General features: G+C 56.9%; 5 protein-coding genes across 5 annotated transcripts; 4 read left to right on the top strand and 1 right to left on the bottom strand.

Annotated features, from left to right (window-relative positions):
- The first annotated feature begins 256 nt into the window (after positions 1–256).
- Positions 257–2,229, top strand: P884DRAFT_257751 (WD40-repeat-containing domain protein). Its single transcript, XM_069441179.1, has 2 exons — positions 257–573; positions 631–2,229. The coding sequence occupies exons 1-2, from the start codon at positions 338–340 to the stop codon at positions 2,039–2,041; spliced, it is 1,647 nt and encodes a 548-aa protein (XP_069298753.1). The 5' UTR covers positions 257–337; the 3' UTR covers positions 2,042–2,229.
- Positions 2,230–5,686: 3,457 nt separating this feature from the next.
- Positions 5,687–6,637, top strand: P884DRAFT_268575 (uncharacterized protein; the record flags this gene model as incomplete). Its single annotated transcript, XM_069442210.1, has 1 exon — positions 5,687–6,637. The coding sequence occupies one exon, from the start codon at positions 5,687–5,689 to the stop codon at positions 6,635–6,637; it is 951 nt and encodes a 316-aa protein (XP_069298752.1).
- A 1,718-nt stretch (positions 6,638–8,355) lies between these two features.
- P884DRAFT_196842 (hepatocellular carcinoma-associated antigen 59-domain-containing protein) lies at positions 8,356–9,685 on the top strand (the record flags this gene model as incomplete). The annotated part of the gene is made up of 3 exons (XM_069438016.1): positions 8,356–8,801; positions 8,871–9,304; positions 9,402–9,685. The coding sequence occupies 3 exons, from the start codon at positions 8,356–8,358 to the stop codon at positions 9,683–9,685; spliced, it is 1,164 nt and encodes a 387-aa protein (XP_069298751.1).
- A 2,326-nt stretch (positions 9,686–12,011) lies between these two features.
- On the top strand, positions 12,012–12,943 carry P884DRAFT_257746 (uncharacterized protein). The gene has a single exon (XM_069441178.1). It carries the CDS (start codon positions 12,107–12,109, stop codon positions 12,548–12,550), a length of 444 nt encoding a protein of 147 aa, XP_069298750.1. The 5' UTR covers positions 12,012–12,106; the 3' UTR covers positions 12,551–12,943.
- Positions 12,944–12,963: 20 nt separating this feature from the next.
- On the bottom strand, positions 12,964–14,268 carry P884DRAFT_291050 (uncharacterized protein; the record flags this gene model as incomplete). The annotated part of the gene is made up of 4 exons (XM_069444087.1): positions 12,964–13,490; positions 13,627–13,910; positions 14,029–14,074; positions 14,178–14,268. The coding sequence occupies 4 exons, from the start codon at positions 14,266–14,268 to the stop codon at positions 13,336–13,338; spliced, it is 576 nt and encodes a 191-aa protein (XP_069298749.1). The 3' UTR covers positions 12,964–13,335.
- Positions 14,269–14,285: the final 17 nt, after the last annotated feature.

Raw genomic sequence — 14,285 nt, 5'->3', positions numbered from 1 at the left:
TGCTGCGATCCAAACGCTGGTCGTTATTGGGAGTGGAGTGCAGGATGAATGTTGACTTTTTTTGCCGGCGACCGCTCCAGCAACGGACCGACGGCCAAGCCTACTACTAGTATGCCGTATACTACGGAGTAGTTAGTTGTTGGTAGGGGAGAGAGGCAGAGCCCTCTGCCAAGCCTTCGATAAGATAACTAACGGGACGGTAAAAAAGCCCCGCTGTGTAACCCGCCCGCTCCACTAAAAAGTTGAGGGACGAAATCTTCGACTTGGGCCAGTCCACGAGCTGTCTTGTTCCAAATCTTGTCGAGGCAGCTGTAGGCCGGTCTTGTCGTCTTGCAGGATGACGTCTATGATTACAAGCACCGTTTGGGTGCCGCGGGGCTTTGCGGCACCCTTTCCGACCAAGTACCAATTTGACGAGGAGGAATTCGAGCGCATCGCAAACCTGGCCAAGCTCCAGCTCGACGACGCCAAGGAGGACCTTGAGGAAGCAGAGGAGGAAGAGGCAAAGCAGGGCAAGGGATCAAAAAAGGAGCAAAAAGAGAAAGCCTCGAAAGAAGACGACGAGGCTTCAGAGTCCGTACACCCGTCGCTCATCGCTGCCCCCTGAAGCCGAAACTGACCCTGGCACAGCATTGAGATTGATGACGACCTTAAGGAATACGATCTCGAGCACTATGACGACGATGATGAGGCGGGGAACGGTCAACCAATGGCCATGTTTGGGAACATTAAGTCGCTCGCCTACTACGAGTCAAACGAGGACGACCCGTACATCACCCTGAAGGACGACGCAGAGGACGAGGAAGAGGATCGCGAGGATTTGCAGATCCTCGCGACGGACAACTTGCTCCTGGCCGCCAAAGTCGAGGACGAACTGGCACACCTGGAGGTCTACGTGTATGAGGATTCAGCCGACAACCTCTACGTCCACCACGACATCATGCTTCCCGCGATACCGCTCTGCGTCGAGTGGCTGGACATACCCGTGAGCAAACCGGGCGTCGAGAAGGATGCGATTGGGAATTTCGTCGCCGTCGGCACCTTCGACCCGGACATTGAAATATGGGACTTGGACACCATAGACTGCATGTATCCGAACGCCATCCTCGGGCAAGGAGGCAACGCCGAAGAGGACAACAAGAAGAAGAAGAAGAAGAAGAAGAAGTCCAAGAGGGCTAACGACGAGTACCATGTGGACGCCGTCCTGGCCCTCGCGGCAAACAGGAAACACCGGAACCTGCTCGCCTCGGCATCGGCCGACAAGACGGTCAAACTGTGGGATCTGCACACCACCAAGTGCGCCCAGTCGTACAGCTACCACACCGACAAGGTCTGCGCGCTCGCCTGGCACCAGGTCGAGTCTACCGTCCTCCTGAGCGGCAGCTACGATCGCACAGCCGCCATTGCCGACATGCGCGCGCCTGGCGAGCAGCCCCTCAAGGTGGGCGTGGAGAGCGACGTCGAAAACGTCCGGTGGGACCCGCACGACCCCAACTTCTTCTACGTCTCGACCGAGCGCGGCATCATCCACTATTTTGACGCGCGCAACGCCTCCAGGGACCCCTCCTCGAGCAAAGCAGTCTGGAAGCTGCAGGCGCACGACGAGTCCGTCTCCTCGTTCGACCTCAACCCTGTAATCCCGGGCTTCATGGCCACCGGGTCTACGGACAAGACGGTCAAGCTCTGGAACATCAGCGCCGAGGGGCCCTCGCTCGTTGTCTCTCGCGACTTTGGCGTCGGCAAGGTTTTCTCGACGAGTTTTGCCCCTGACAAGGAGGTCGCCTTCAGGCTTGCTGTTGCCGGGAGCAAGGGAACCGTCTCAATCTGGGATACCAGCACAAACGCCGGCGTCCGGAAGGCTTTTGGCCAGAGAGTGCCGACAAAGGCTGAGGGCGATGGCGAGGTTGAGGATCGCCTGGTCGGTGTGGAGGACGACGAGAGCAGCAGCAGCGACGATGAGGAGGAAGAGGGGGAAGGGGAGGATGAGAACGAAGATGGTGCTGCGCTGAGCCATGACGGAGAGTCGATGGATGAGGATTAGGACTGAATCTTCCGTGTCGTTGTGAGGTGAACTCTTGGTTGGTCTGGACCAGCCGATCCAAAATGCCGAGCTACATAGATACCCAACACCCCTGGCTCCTCCGCCGAGCGTTTCGTGTCCTATTTTTGCTGAAACGCATATCCGCTCCTCACACATCAGCAAACCCAGGGCGTTCGTGGCCTAGTGTAGTGTATTTTCGTTCTTTCCTTTTTCTGCTTCTGTGTGTGTGTGTGTGTGTGTGTGTGTTTTGCTTTTCATGTCCTTCTGGGCCTGAGGTCGTAGGCGGAGTGATGCCACGCACTGCTTGAATTGGTGAGGCAGGAACTGGCACTGCGAGTTTGGCTTGATTCCGATCCCAAACAGGCATGCATGACACCTGGTTCCGGTGTATACTATCCGTAGGAGCGGGGCGTGTTTCATGCAGTAGTTGAGGATCTCGATCGTCTCCTGGCGTCGATCGCGCGGCCCGGCATTGACTGCCTTGCCGATTAATGAGAGCGGATATTGATGGCATCTCCCGATGGCTTTGAACCCAAACGTAGTCAGTCTGAGGAAGAGTTGTCGTCATCGCCAGATTGACGAATCATTCCAAAACAACAAGGTGTGATCGGCAACCCGACATTGCCCCAGCCACCAGAAACTTGATCTTGCGCGCGCGAGCGTGTATGTGCTGATGTGTCCATACCTTCACCGTACACTTTGCGCTTCGTGTGATCTAGACGTTCTCTTCATAGCAGTAGAGCCCACGGCCACTTTGGTTACAGCCGAATGCTCAACGTGGGGTCAGGGCTCCGTCCCGAGCGAGTGTTACGGTGGGGTGCTCGTGCCTCTGTGGAGCTGGCGCCGATATTCCACCAGGCAAGCCTCTCTCTCTTCCTTGGCTCCGAGTTGGCGCGCCGGCGCGGGTCGGAGAGTCATGTCATCTGTTAACCGTACGGACTGACGAATTGCGACCCGTAACAGTGCTCCGCTCCTCCGTGACTACCAAATAGGAAATTCCGTAAATAAATGGTGCGCCATATTCGTGTAGTGGGCGAAACGGACTGCAGGTATGTCCTAGACCGAGATACGCTGTGTACAGTACTGTATTTACATACACCCACAAGGTACGCATCCCACTTAGTTACTGTGTAACGTTAACTACTGGGTTTGAGACGACCTGCAGAGTCCCGCGCCAAAGGGCAAGATCGCCGATCTCCTGACGGCCGTTCTCAAGGTTTCAGATGGATGGAATAGCCTTTCGAGAAGCAACGGTCGGGGAAATGTCTGGCCAATCAGGGTTCCTTTCCCTTTTAGCTTCGTTTCAATTGCAGGCCCAGAAAGCGAATCCCAGGCCTTCAATGGACAGGCCCACTGAGAGCGAGAACTTTGCAACCTAAGAGCGGGGTGAGGGGCACGATGCCTCTACATACTGTGTAGTATGGTCGCTTCGCGGGTCATCACCCATCAAGCGCGGCCGATCAGGCGGGGATGGCCTCATGATGTATTGAAACACCTGGAGATGTTTCTCTCCAGAGGCAGGAAGCTCATGTGCCCATTTTCTTGATGTTTCGAGTTTTGGGACCACGTTAACTAGCGATAGTTACTGCGAGGTGTTAAGCGAATGGGCCTCCGTCTCGCGATCATCCGAACTGCTCCTCCAGCCATCATGAACCCTCCGCTGTCCAACTACGTTAATGCCTGCTCGTTAAACGCACCGCCTTGATGCAAGGTACGCAGTACGCACGATGCTTATGCGAGGAACCCTGCTGCTGTGAAGTCGGCTGCCCGATGCAGTACACTCCCCGTACAGATCGGTACCTCAACGCAATCCACTACTACCTCCTCTGCTCTTCAGATACCTCCGAATAGGTAGGTGGGAATGACCTACACAGAAATCGTTCGCGCTAAGATTGCTCGATTGGGTCGGAGAAAACCACTTGCGCTCTTTTTCTTCTACATACTATGTACATAAAAAAAAGCTGTTTGGCGCGAGCTCTGCAGACAGGCATAACGTCTTGAACGGAGCGATGCTTGAGTCTCTTCCTTTCGCCTCTCCATACCCACAGCGGTCTAGGCTCTCGTTCTCCCCTTTTGACTCGCGAATTTGACGCTTGTCTGCCCTTTGCCACCGCGGACGATGGAAAGCGGATGGTGATCTCGAGTGTGTGACTGACCCAGGTGCGTCTCGAATTCCATTGGTCCAGTCAGTCTGGGCTCGAGTTCAGGGCCAACCAAATGTCAGGAATAAAGTGAAGGCCCACTCGCAGGAACTGCGGGTCAGGCAGGCCAAGCGGGTTCACTCGCTGGAAACGGCGCGCAACCCAGCCCTGGTCCCTCGCGATTGCAACCCCGTCAAGGCCCGCCCTTCCAGGGTCCATCGTGGTTTGCTCCTCCCTCCCAGGGCACCTGCGCAGGCGGCCCCAGGCTCATCTCAGGGGAGCACACCCCTGAGCAATGAATCCAGACTACGCGCTGGGCTACCCGGCCACGGGCCGGGTGTGTTGTGTAAAGTATCCGATACCTCTCTAAGAGTCAATTTAGCATGCTCTTACCAGCGAGCAGACTTTCGATGCGAGGTATCCGCTACCTTTGCCCGATGTGTTCTTCCCGAGTGGGCGGGTGTGCATGGTCTTCCCAAACCTCCAAGTCCTTTCTTTCCCTTTAATGTTCGGTGCCCCCCTCTGTCCGCTCCGTTGAAACCTTTCCTTTTTTGAGCCTTCCTCCGATGGTTCTCAACCCGCATTCCCTACTCTTGAATGATTTTTGTTGAACTGTACGGAGCTCCTTATCGCGGGCCCATTTGGACTCCCAAACTTTCATTCCTTTCTCCCACAAAACTGTGGTTTGCTCCCCGAGCGGAGGCAACACTCACTTCGTTCTCGAACGTCTGGCAACACGTTCCCTGCGAGCTTCACCCTTGCGCAACTATACATATCACACAGCGGCAAAGGCGACAATTGATTTGAGAGGCAAAACGAACTGGACTGGATCCGTACTTCGACTTCACCTTCCCCACACAGGATTGTTGGTCATTCTTCTTGAACACCATCGAGTGTTGGGTCTTTTTTTCTCTCTCTCTCTCATTCTTCATTCTTCATTTACCACTCCACTTCGCTTGATTTGCCTTACAGCCACGGTCCACGCGTGGTTGAGGGTGTTTTTGACCAGCCCACTTCGACGGTTTGGTTCTACTGTCGGCGGGACATTGAGACTTGTGCTTCGTCACCTGGCCTCGCCCGGCTCGATCTGATAGGGTGCGGGATTCACAAGTGGTAACCTTGCTGAGGAGGGCGTGCTACGGATTTCGCGCACAGGGTCACCCAGCGTAACGTCGCACCAACCCTGAATCACGAGACTGGTCACCACCGTCTCATCGACTTGGCTTCCTTTGAATAGCGACCGCGGGTCTCACTACTCTTTCGCGGTTTCTGTCCTTCCCTTCCTCGATCTGACCAACCGAGAACGCCGTTTTCGGCCCGGACTCGACACTCCCAGACTGTCCCAAGCTTGGGTTGAGAACCCTGTCGCTGGACGACTGACTCGTCCCCTCGATTTCAGCTCGAGGCAAGCGCGGGCATCGTTGCACCGCGTTTTCTGTTCGGCGTCGTGTCAAAACAGGATCCCGTCTCGACAAGAAATCATTGAGGAACCCAAAAGGCCAAGATGTCCATCGCTAGGGCGTTCACGACCCGAAGGGTCAAGCAGAGCATCGAGGCGGCTGAGAGGGCGGCGCCCCATCGCAGCCAATCCACCAGGGAACCGGCCAGCACTCTTCGGCACAAGATCTCGAGCCCGGTTGAACTCATTCACACAACCAACATGCTGTCATATAACGCGCCCGATATCCATCCCATGTCGGCCTCTTCCACGGGCTCTCTGCAAAGATCTGACGACGACATGTCCGACGGCGCCCTGACAAGCGGCACAACTCCGCCCACTAGTCCTGAAGTTGAGTCGCCGTCGAAGAAGTCCGCGTCACCACAGCCGAACCATTTGTCGTCTTTCTTTGCGGTTGCGCCTGCCCAGCACACAGGCGCTCCCACAGCCCAGCCTGAGGTCCCGGTGATTCCACAGCGCGCTGCCTCCCATTCCAAGAAGCAGCAAAAGACCCTGGTCCGGCAGCGGTCCGCGTCTGCACTGTCGCAACAGTCAAACCGCACCGTTTCAACAAAGGCCAGCTTCACCTTCTCCCGCTCCTCCTCAACCAGCACAAGCACCAGTGTCAGCTCGACTCCGATGCACCACCACACCAAGCCTAACCTCTCCGGCTCTAGCTCTCCAGCGCCAGCCACGTCATCTTCGTTTGATCCCCCTTCGCCTCCCCGGCAGCAACCGCAAGCGTCTCAGCACAGCCAAAGAAACAGCAGCAGGAGAGACTACCCGATTGACCGCGACAATCACCCGTTTGGGAACGAGCTGGCGCAGGTGTCGGAGCTGGCGGAGGAATACGGCGTCAAGGACCAGGTGGTGTCCAGCGCGGAGGACCTAGAAGAGCAAGACATGGCGCGGAAGGGCCTGCTTAAGTTCAGCGCCGACGAGTATCTCTGCGAGGTCCGCGGCTTGTTTGCCCGCTTCATCGTCGCGCCGCGGCCGGTTGCTGCGGCGTGGATCTGAAGCGAGGAGCAGGGTTCTCAAAGCGGAGTGAGAGGGGGAGGGTGTGGCGAAAGAGAAACAAAGAGGAGGATGCTGTTCTTGCTAAGACAGCCGTGCATCCATGGGCTAGACAAGGGGATATTTTTTTTTTCGTTTTTCTCCACGCGCTCACGTTGTTTGCACCTATCTGGTGATGTGGGTGCGGAACCCCCTCTGCCAAGATGGGGGATTTGTACAGACAATGGTTGGTTGGGGAGGAAGATTTGGTTGCTTGACGGCATGTGCTTATGTCTTGATGATTGTTTTCATGGTTGAAACTCGCGAAGGAAGGTTTGCCTCCCGCGCGGCGGCGGTAGAAGACCGGCCGGGATACGGCGCGAGAAGCATTCCTCAGGCTCATCAGGTTGCCTTTGCGGGAAACAGATACCTAGACAACAGGGAGCATAGGTTTTGGGCGGAGGGAGGGTAGGTCTACGGCGGCGTTTGGGGGATTTTGGGGGGGGGATCTCTGGGACAATTCATTAAGTTTTGTCATCTAGATTCGGCTTTTTTACTTCGAGATACTCCCTGCGCTGTCTTGATGGACAGCTGCAATGCTGCTTTGCTTCACAAGAGATGTTGCTGGTTTTGCTCCCTCGAGTCTTGGTGTGTGTATATTCTTCGGCTTAGTGGTAGCTGAATGCTCCACCAGGTGGCCGACCGTGATGCGACATGGCTTGCCAGTGACCTCCGTTCATGTGGACATTGGGTCACGCCCGCCCCGACCGTGGCAATGAGCACAGAAATAGAAACAACCATGCTCCGAAACCCCGGCCAGCCCGACGACCTCGGGATCTACAGCTGTTTTGAAGTCGCATTTCCGAGAACGAGAATCACGAACTAGGCGAGAACTACATGTTATCTGCCCGATCGCCAGATCTCCTTAGGGAGCTAACTAGCATGATCGCCAGACCAGCCAGTCTGTGCGTCGACGCTCCTTTTTTATTGATGGCGCCCTTCCACAAAGCAGCGGGTAGAGAATCGAGGAAAGCAACCTGATGACGCGCGACGCCTTCCAACAGCCGTTGATCGCGGCCGACGACCCGGAAAAGTGGGCCATGGCCGGCCGTGCGAGCAATCGGGTCAGGGTCGATCTCCCGAATGGATCCTCGGGTCGGAGACCCAAGGCCGGCAGCCCCGGCCGGCCGTAATGTTCGCCCGACCGGGCTGGGGCTGCGCGGCCGACAGTTGGGGTCACCAGCCGTTTGAGGTGTAATTATGGCAGTTACGCTCATGGGCCAACATGAGAAATCAGAACTGACATTCCGTCTTGTGAATATGTTCTTTTTCTCTCTCTCTTTTTTTTTTCTTTTTCCCTTTCCCTTTCCCTTTCCATCCTCATCTTTTCCGGGCTCTCAGCGTCAGACAAGGGGTTGGGCCTAAAGTGAATGCCGACGATTTCCGTTCTACAGCTGGTTCTTTGTACGGGATATCGATGGAATGTAACTCGCAGGTGGCGTTTGCCAGTTTGTGTCAGTCTGACATTGCCAGCGGCGGGGCAAAAAGCTCGGCGACCCGTAGACTTTGGTTGGTGGCGGGCATTGCCTACTTGACAAGGGTTAGGGTTATGGTTGGCGTGGCGTTTCATAACTACCCGTCTTACGGAACTCGACTGATCAGTACGGATTACCTTCCATCAAATCGGCATCTCCCCAACTCCACCACCCCAACTCAATCGCCGCCAACTTCAATTCGGAGAAATGGCAATCATCGGTGCAGAAACCGACGCCGTGCCGCAGGTAATGTTTCGACACGGAAAGAAAGGGAAGACCTACCGGCAACGAGCAGAAGGGTCAAGCAGCGCAACGGGCAGCGGCGAGACGCCGGATCAAGCCGGACATGGCACATCAAACCCCACCAATACAACGACAATCGAGCGAGATGAGGACGAAGAAGGGCTCTCGGTCGCCGAGGTGTTGCGGAGACGCAACGCCCGAAAACACAAGCAAGGCGGCGTCGGGTTCCGGGCAGGACCGTCTGGGCCCGGCAACGACGCGGCGGCAAGCGAGGAGAATGTGGAGCGGGGGTTAGTCGTTCATGGCAATGCAGATGCAGAGCAAGGGCCGGAGGCGGCGATAATCGGCGGCATCTCGAAGCGTTTCGCGCCTCAAACGGGCTTGGTGGGCGAGCTGGTCAACAAGCACATGTGAGTTGCCCTCTTTTTTTTTTGGCATACAGGAGATTTGATGCGGTGAATAGCGGCTGATCAAGCAAGGGAGGAGTACGTAGAATCCGAGTTGGCTAGACGAAAGCGGCACGCCGCAGAGGCCGCCGCGCAGCAGCAACAACAACAGCGGCAGATGGAGCAACGAGGGCGTGAGGAGCTCACGTCAAATGCGGCCGATGGCCAGCTCGGCTCGAGGCTGGTGGCCCCCGGTGGCCAGAATGATTCCCAGCGAGTATTGCAGGGCCGGCTGCTCGAAATCGACCTCGGCGACGAGGCGCGGGCGCGTAATATTGAGATGACAGAGCGCGCAAGAAGGCGTCTGCAAGGGCAAATCGACGAGGAAGAGGACGAAGAGGGCAAGGGCCGGTCAAAGAACGGTCGCCTTGGGCGAGATGGCAAGCCCTTGCGATCGAGAAACCGCCGCGGAAGCGACGATATCAAACGCGATCAGCTTGTGGAGGAGTTCTTGAGCGAAAACAGACGTAAGCAGCTCTCTGCCCTCCTTCCCCCGCCCTTCTCCTTTTCCCATTTCCCCTGCCCATGCTTCCTTATTGGGAATCGGGTGCTAACAATCATCAGTCGACATGTACGACACGACACAGTCGGGACAGGCAGGGAACTCGACTGCGCTCGAGGACGAGGAGGGAGCTGCGGACGATCGGATCGCCGAGGCGTTCCGGCGCGAGTTTATGGATGCAATGGCGCAGCGAACGCGGCGGAGGAGAATGGCCCACTCGTCCAAACCCCGACCGAGGAAGCAGGAAGAGATCCTCAGGGGCCCGAAGCTTGGCGGCAGCCGCAACGCAAGAGCCGCCATGCGGGATCTATTGCTCAAGGAACAGGCGAGCAAGAAGAAGAGATGAAGAGGCAGCGAGGGGAAGAGAGGGAAGCGAGGAGGTTGCAAGGTCAGGTTGGCGAATCAGGACACCGGTTTTCTCTTTTGGCAACTTGTTCAATGCTCATCTTTGTTCGCAACACTCGCCCGCTGAAATCAGAGTATGGGTTATTCGGTAAACATCCATGCCTAGTGTACTCGGCCCTCGCGAACTACCGCCGTACGCTACCAGTGGACTCCCTCACGCCACCCTGCGAGCGGAATGCTCTCGAGGAAATATCCTGGACACACTTTGTAAACTAGGGATTAGTGTTCTGTAATGTGTCCATATTTAATTCAGTACACTAACTTTTAGGAACACACGTTGAAGACTAAAATGGTGGGGGCTACGGATGGATAAAGACAGAAAGGAATGCGAGAATCAGCCGCTCTCCACCCGACAGCAGATCGGCTACCGAAAAGAGGCTCAGCCCCCCGTGAAACACGGATTGCTGACAGGATCCCCGCCCAGAGTCCATGGTTGGGTTTCATTCTTTCGGCGGCATCCTCTGCTGTGCACTCGTGTAATCTATACTCGTGTATGTTAAAGGGGGGGGGGGAGCGTATTCCGGTCCGGCTCAGAAAACTTGCTTGACTGTGTGAAGAGGAAGTTGGCCCGTCTTTCATCGCGTCCAGTAACGTTACGTACATAATTGAAAGCAATCTACATAGTATATGCTCTTCCCCGGTAATAACATGGGATTCCTCCATGCCCAGGTAAGGCAAGTCAATTGGCTGCTCCTACTGCTGCTTGCTGCGTATGTAATCCGTACAAAGTACAGAGACCCTAAAGTGGTCCGCTTCCATTGTCCGCGTCACCAGCTCCCGCGCATCCGTTGAAGGTGTTGTCGCACCGCTGGACTGCGTGCTATTTCGGGGGACGGCGGGGGCGAGGGAACGTGTCATGTGGATTGTGTGCAGAGTTACACATTGGAGGAGGGCCCTCGACCTCGCGCTTTATAGCGACGCTGCTCTGTCGACAGTTTCAGGTTTGGCGGTTTCCAAGAACTATAGTGTACTGTATGTATGTACATTATAACTAGTACGGAATTACATAGCCTAAGGTATTTTACACTATGCACATGGGTACCGCACTATAGCAGAGAGGGTCGTCAAGCGACACCCCACTGCAATCCGTAAGACGGGAATAAATACGGATCCGTAAGGTACGTGTTCTGTGTCAGCCCTACTGCTAACTCGGTAGGCAATCTCCACTAGTACAACACTATACAGTATCGTACTCCGTATCCGTATATGTTCTTTGACAGCGAGAAAGCACCGAGGCGGAATGAACCCATGCAGCTCCTCAAGACCATTGTGCCGCTTTAGGGATGGCGCGGGCGTGTTGAACAGGGACCTTTGGTTGGTGAAGCTGCGCCGCTCATCAGCGCTGGGCGAAGTAAATGAGACCGCGCAATCCTCAAATCCCAGCTGAGCGCTTGGGTTGGACCAACCGGGCAGAGTGCGGTGGGCTGCAGCAGCTGCAGCACCGCAGGTACTGTGGACGGATTCCCCAGTAGTGTGGTGTGGTGCATGGATGGCGGCAGAGGGGGAAAGAATGGGCTGCTGCGGTGGTTGCTGCCACACACACACACACACACACACACACAGGCAGGCAGCAGAGCCTCGTCGCTGCCCACACCGCAAACTCTCCTTCCCCGTCCCGTTCCCTTTGCTTTTTCCAAACTTCCAGCCAAGCTTCAAGGCCGACCGGCAACTCAGGGCATCACCTACGCACTCGGCTGCATCTCGAGCACGAGGGTGGGCGGCGAGATCGCTTCTTCGTCTCGACATCCCAGCTACGCAGCAACTGTGACGCTCCCTCGATCGCGTGTTTCCCCCCTTGTCCGACCCCGCCTGGATTTCGCACCAGCAGAACAAGCTGTTGGCCGCGCGATGAGCCGACTCGGTTTCTGAAGGACCCGACTCCAACCGGATCACAAGCACGCAAGGACGTTGGCAAGCGGCCAGAATGAGGATACCCAAGGTGAGGGATTGGCTGGTGGCGGCCGCCCTAGCGTCGGGGACCGCGGGCATTCGCCAGTCCTCACCGAGCGACAACAATGCCGTACCTCCAGATCCAATGGTCACCGACACTAAACCTCACGTACCCGACACCGACGATGCGCTGGCTCCCATGACGCCCCAATCTCCCGGTCCCAGCGGCGGAGGATCTAGCTCCAATGACGACGGGAATCTGGGCGGGGGCCTGAACACGTCTGCGGCGGAGCCAGCCGGCGGCGGCGGGCTGGCGCGCGGCGCCGTCATCGGCATCGCCGTCGGCTGCGGCGTCGCCGGCCTGCTCATCGTCTTGGGGCTCGCCTGGTACCTGCTGCGCCGGCGCCAACGCAAGAAGGTCCTGCAGTCCGTCGACTCCCCGTACGGCTCCGGCACCCGCGGTGAGGAGCTCATGGCCGAGAAGGAAGCCGCCGCCGACGTTGACGTGTCACCGCACTCGCCCTATTCCGACGACGGCGTCTCCCGAGCCGGCCCCGGCGGCACCTACCCCGGAGAAGCGGCCGTCGCCGCGGATGCCGCACCGACCGCGCCTCACCATTCGCACCTGCAGGATCCCCTGCGGTCGTTCACTCCTTACTCGGATCGCCCGAGCACCGCCGCGGCTGCCGCCGGCCCCGCTGCTGGGACGCCCAGCATACGCGCCGCATCACTCGCCCAGACCGACGACGCCCGCGTCAGCGCGCCCAGCCCAGTCCCCGGGCGGGCGACGCCCCGAGCCCTGACGACGCCGTATGCTCACTTGGTGGAGGAGGGCATGACGGAGGAGGAGATTCGCAGGCTGGAAGAGGAGGAGCGGCAACTGGATGCTGCCATCGAACAAGCAGCGAGGCGCTGAGTCGTCTCACCCTCTTCCCAGGGTTGGAATGGGACCCGACGGGCTCTCACAAGCTGACCTCATGCCATGATGTATAGATCTTCAAAACGTGCCAGTCTTTGGTTCAGGCTCTTTTTTTCGGGCGTGCTAGGAGTTTCAGGGGTCCCGGTTGGGTGGGAGTCGCTGCGCGCCGCGCAGTTTTTCGCTCGTTCTTGGTTAGCCATGACCCTACACGCAATGTATACCCTTTAAGTAGCTGCTTTCATCGCACCAACAGAAAACAAAACAATGAATGCATGAGTGTATGGGTGCGGAGACGAGCCAGATCTGGCGGGCTTTGGAACCCCCAAACTTCTTTGGCTAATACATCTCAGTTGACGTGTGGGGTGTGATCTTGTAAGTAAGAAAGAGAAGCTGCAAATTGAAAACGGAATCGTGAAAGGAGAATAACTCAACGAAAAAAAAAAAAAAAAGGGGGGGGAGGGGGAAGAACCCCCGGCTATCTCTCTCAGAGGTTGACCAGAACGTTACTGCAGCCTTCTTCGCAGAGCTGTTCACGACACGTGTTTGCAACGAGATGTGCAAGCAAACAACCGATTCTGAGGTCCTTCTTTGCCCGGATAAACGCCAGATCCCTAGCACCCGTAATCATACACTGCAACACCCCCGCCTGCATCCTTGGTGCATCGATTACCGGTTTCAGTCCTGCTGTCATCGTGCTGTTCTCTCACCACATTTTCCCCCAAGAGAGCGCCGAAAGCACATCAGGGGTCGCGGCTGGATGGTACATTTTCGCGGCCATCTCTTTACCTCGAAAAGAACCTCCCGACCATGTTGCTCGCAATACTCCCGGCCAGGTTACCGCCGCTAAATGCGCTGCCCGCCAGATTCGATGCCTGGCTGAACTTGTCACATCGCGAAAAGGCAAGAGTGTTGGTTATTGTCAAGACGAGTGCAATAGCTGGAGAGTGAGAGGGTTAGCAGTCGGTCCACACTCAGCCAAAAAAAACACCGTGTCCACTTTGTCCCGGAATCCTTCCCCCTATCTTTCCCCCTCTCTTTCCCCCTCTAGCTGCCCGTGGAAGCGGGTAACCTACCAACAAGCGGCAACCAGATGAACTTGAACGTCAACACAGCCACGATCGCAAGCAGGATCCAGAATACCGGCTGGATGTAGATGGCCAACCAGAAAAAGCGGCTGTCGGTTGGGTTGATGACCTTGGTGCCGGGCTCGCTGCTCTCAAACACCCAGTGTGAGTCGCCCGTCGACGGGTCCACCTCGTTCCACCAGCGCAGCCCGACCAGCCGGCGGCCGGCAATATTCTTGAGGTAGTAGAAGTCGGCAGCAAGGAGGAGGATGGTGATGATGAAGATCATGACACTGGCGTCGCAGGGCGCGGGTTAGCCGGTGGGGGGTTCCACTCGCCGCGGAAGGCAAAAGTCGTCTCGTTGGGAGCTCGAGGACAGAGTCTGGGGATCTGCGGGGTGAGATCTCTTACAGGTTATCGGTGAAGAGGAGGCCGAAGAGGTAGACAAGCAGACTGGCTGTAGGAAGAGGGCGGTTAGCAATCGCGCAGGACCGGGAGCAGGAGCGCGCCAGGGGATGATGACGACGACGACGACGAAACGGGGACATGGGACGACGCACAAACTCGAAATCCCAAGAACGTCAGGAGTGTGATTGGGTGTGAACTCAGGCGCCAGGTCAGAGACCCGGGCGCGGGTTGTGGTTGCTCCATCTGAGGAGAGTCTAGTT

The sequence above is a fragment of the Thermothelomyces heterothallicus genome (assembly GCF_042370625.1).
Source record: "Thermothelomyces heterothallicus CBS 202.75 unplaced genomic scaffold P884_scaffold_7, whole genome shotgun sequence".
Classification (NCBI taxonomy): domain Eukaryota; kingdom Fungi; phylum Ascomycota; class Sordariomycetes; order Sordariales; family Chaetomiaceae; genus Thermothelomyces; species Thermothelomyces heterothallicus.
Note: the sequence above shows the minus strand (reverse complement) of the source record. Positions and strands in the feature narration are given on the sequence as shown.

What these genes read in the sequence shown, in the direction of transcription:
- P884DRAFT_257751 (XM_069441179.1), top strand. Translation starts at nt 338, where the DNA reads ATGACGTCTATGATTACAAGCACCGTTTGGGTGCCGCGGGGCTTTGCG. An exon ending in GAAGACGACGAGGCTTCAGA is followed by an intron (nt 574 to 630) that starts GTCCGTACACCC and finishes ACCCTGGCACAG; the next exon opens with CATTGAGATTGATGACGACC.
- P884DRAFT_257746 (XM_069441178.1), top strand. Translation starts at nt 12,107, where the DNA reads ATGGCCGAGAAGGAAGCCGCCGCCGACGTTGACGTGTCACCGCACTCG.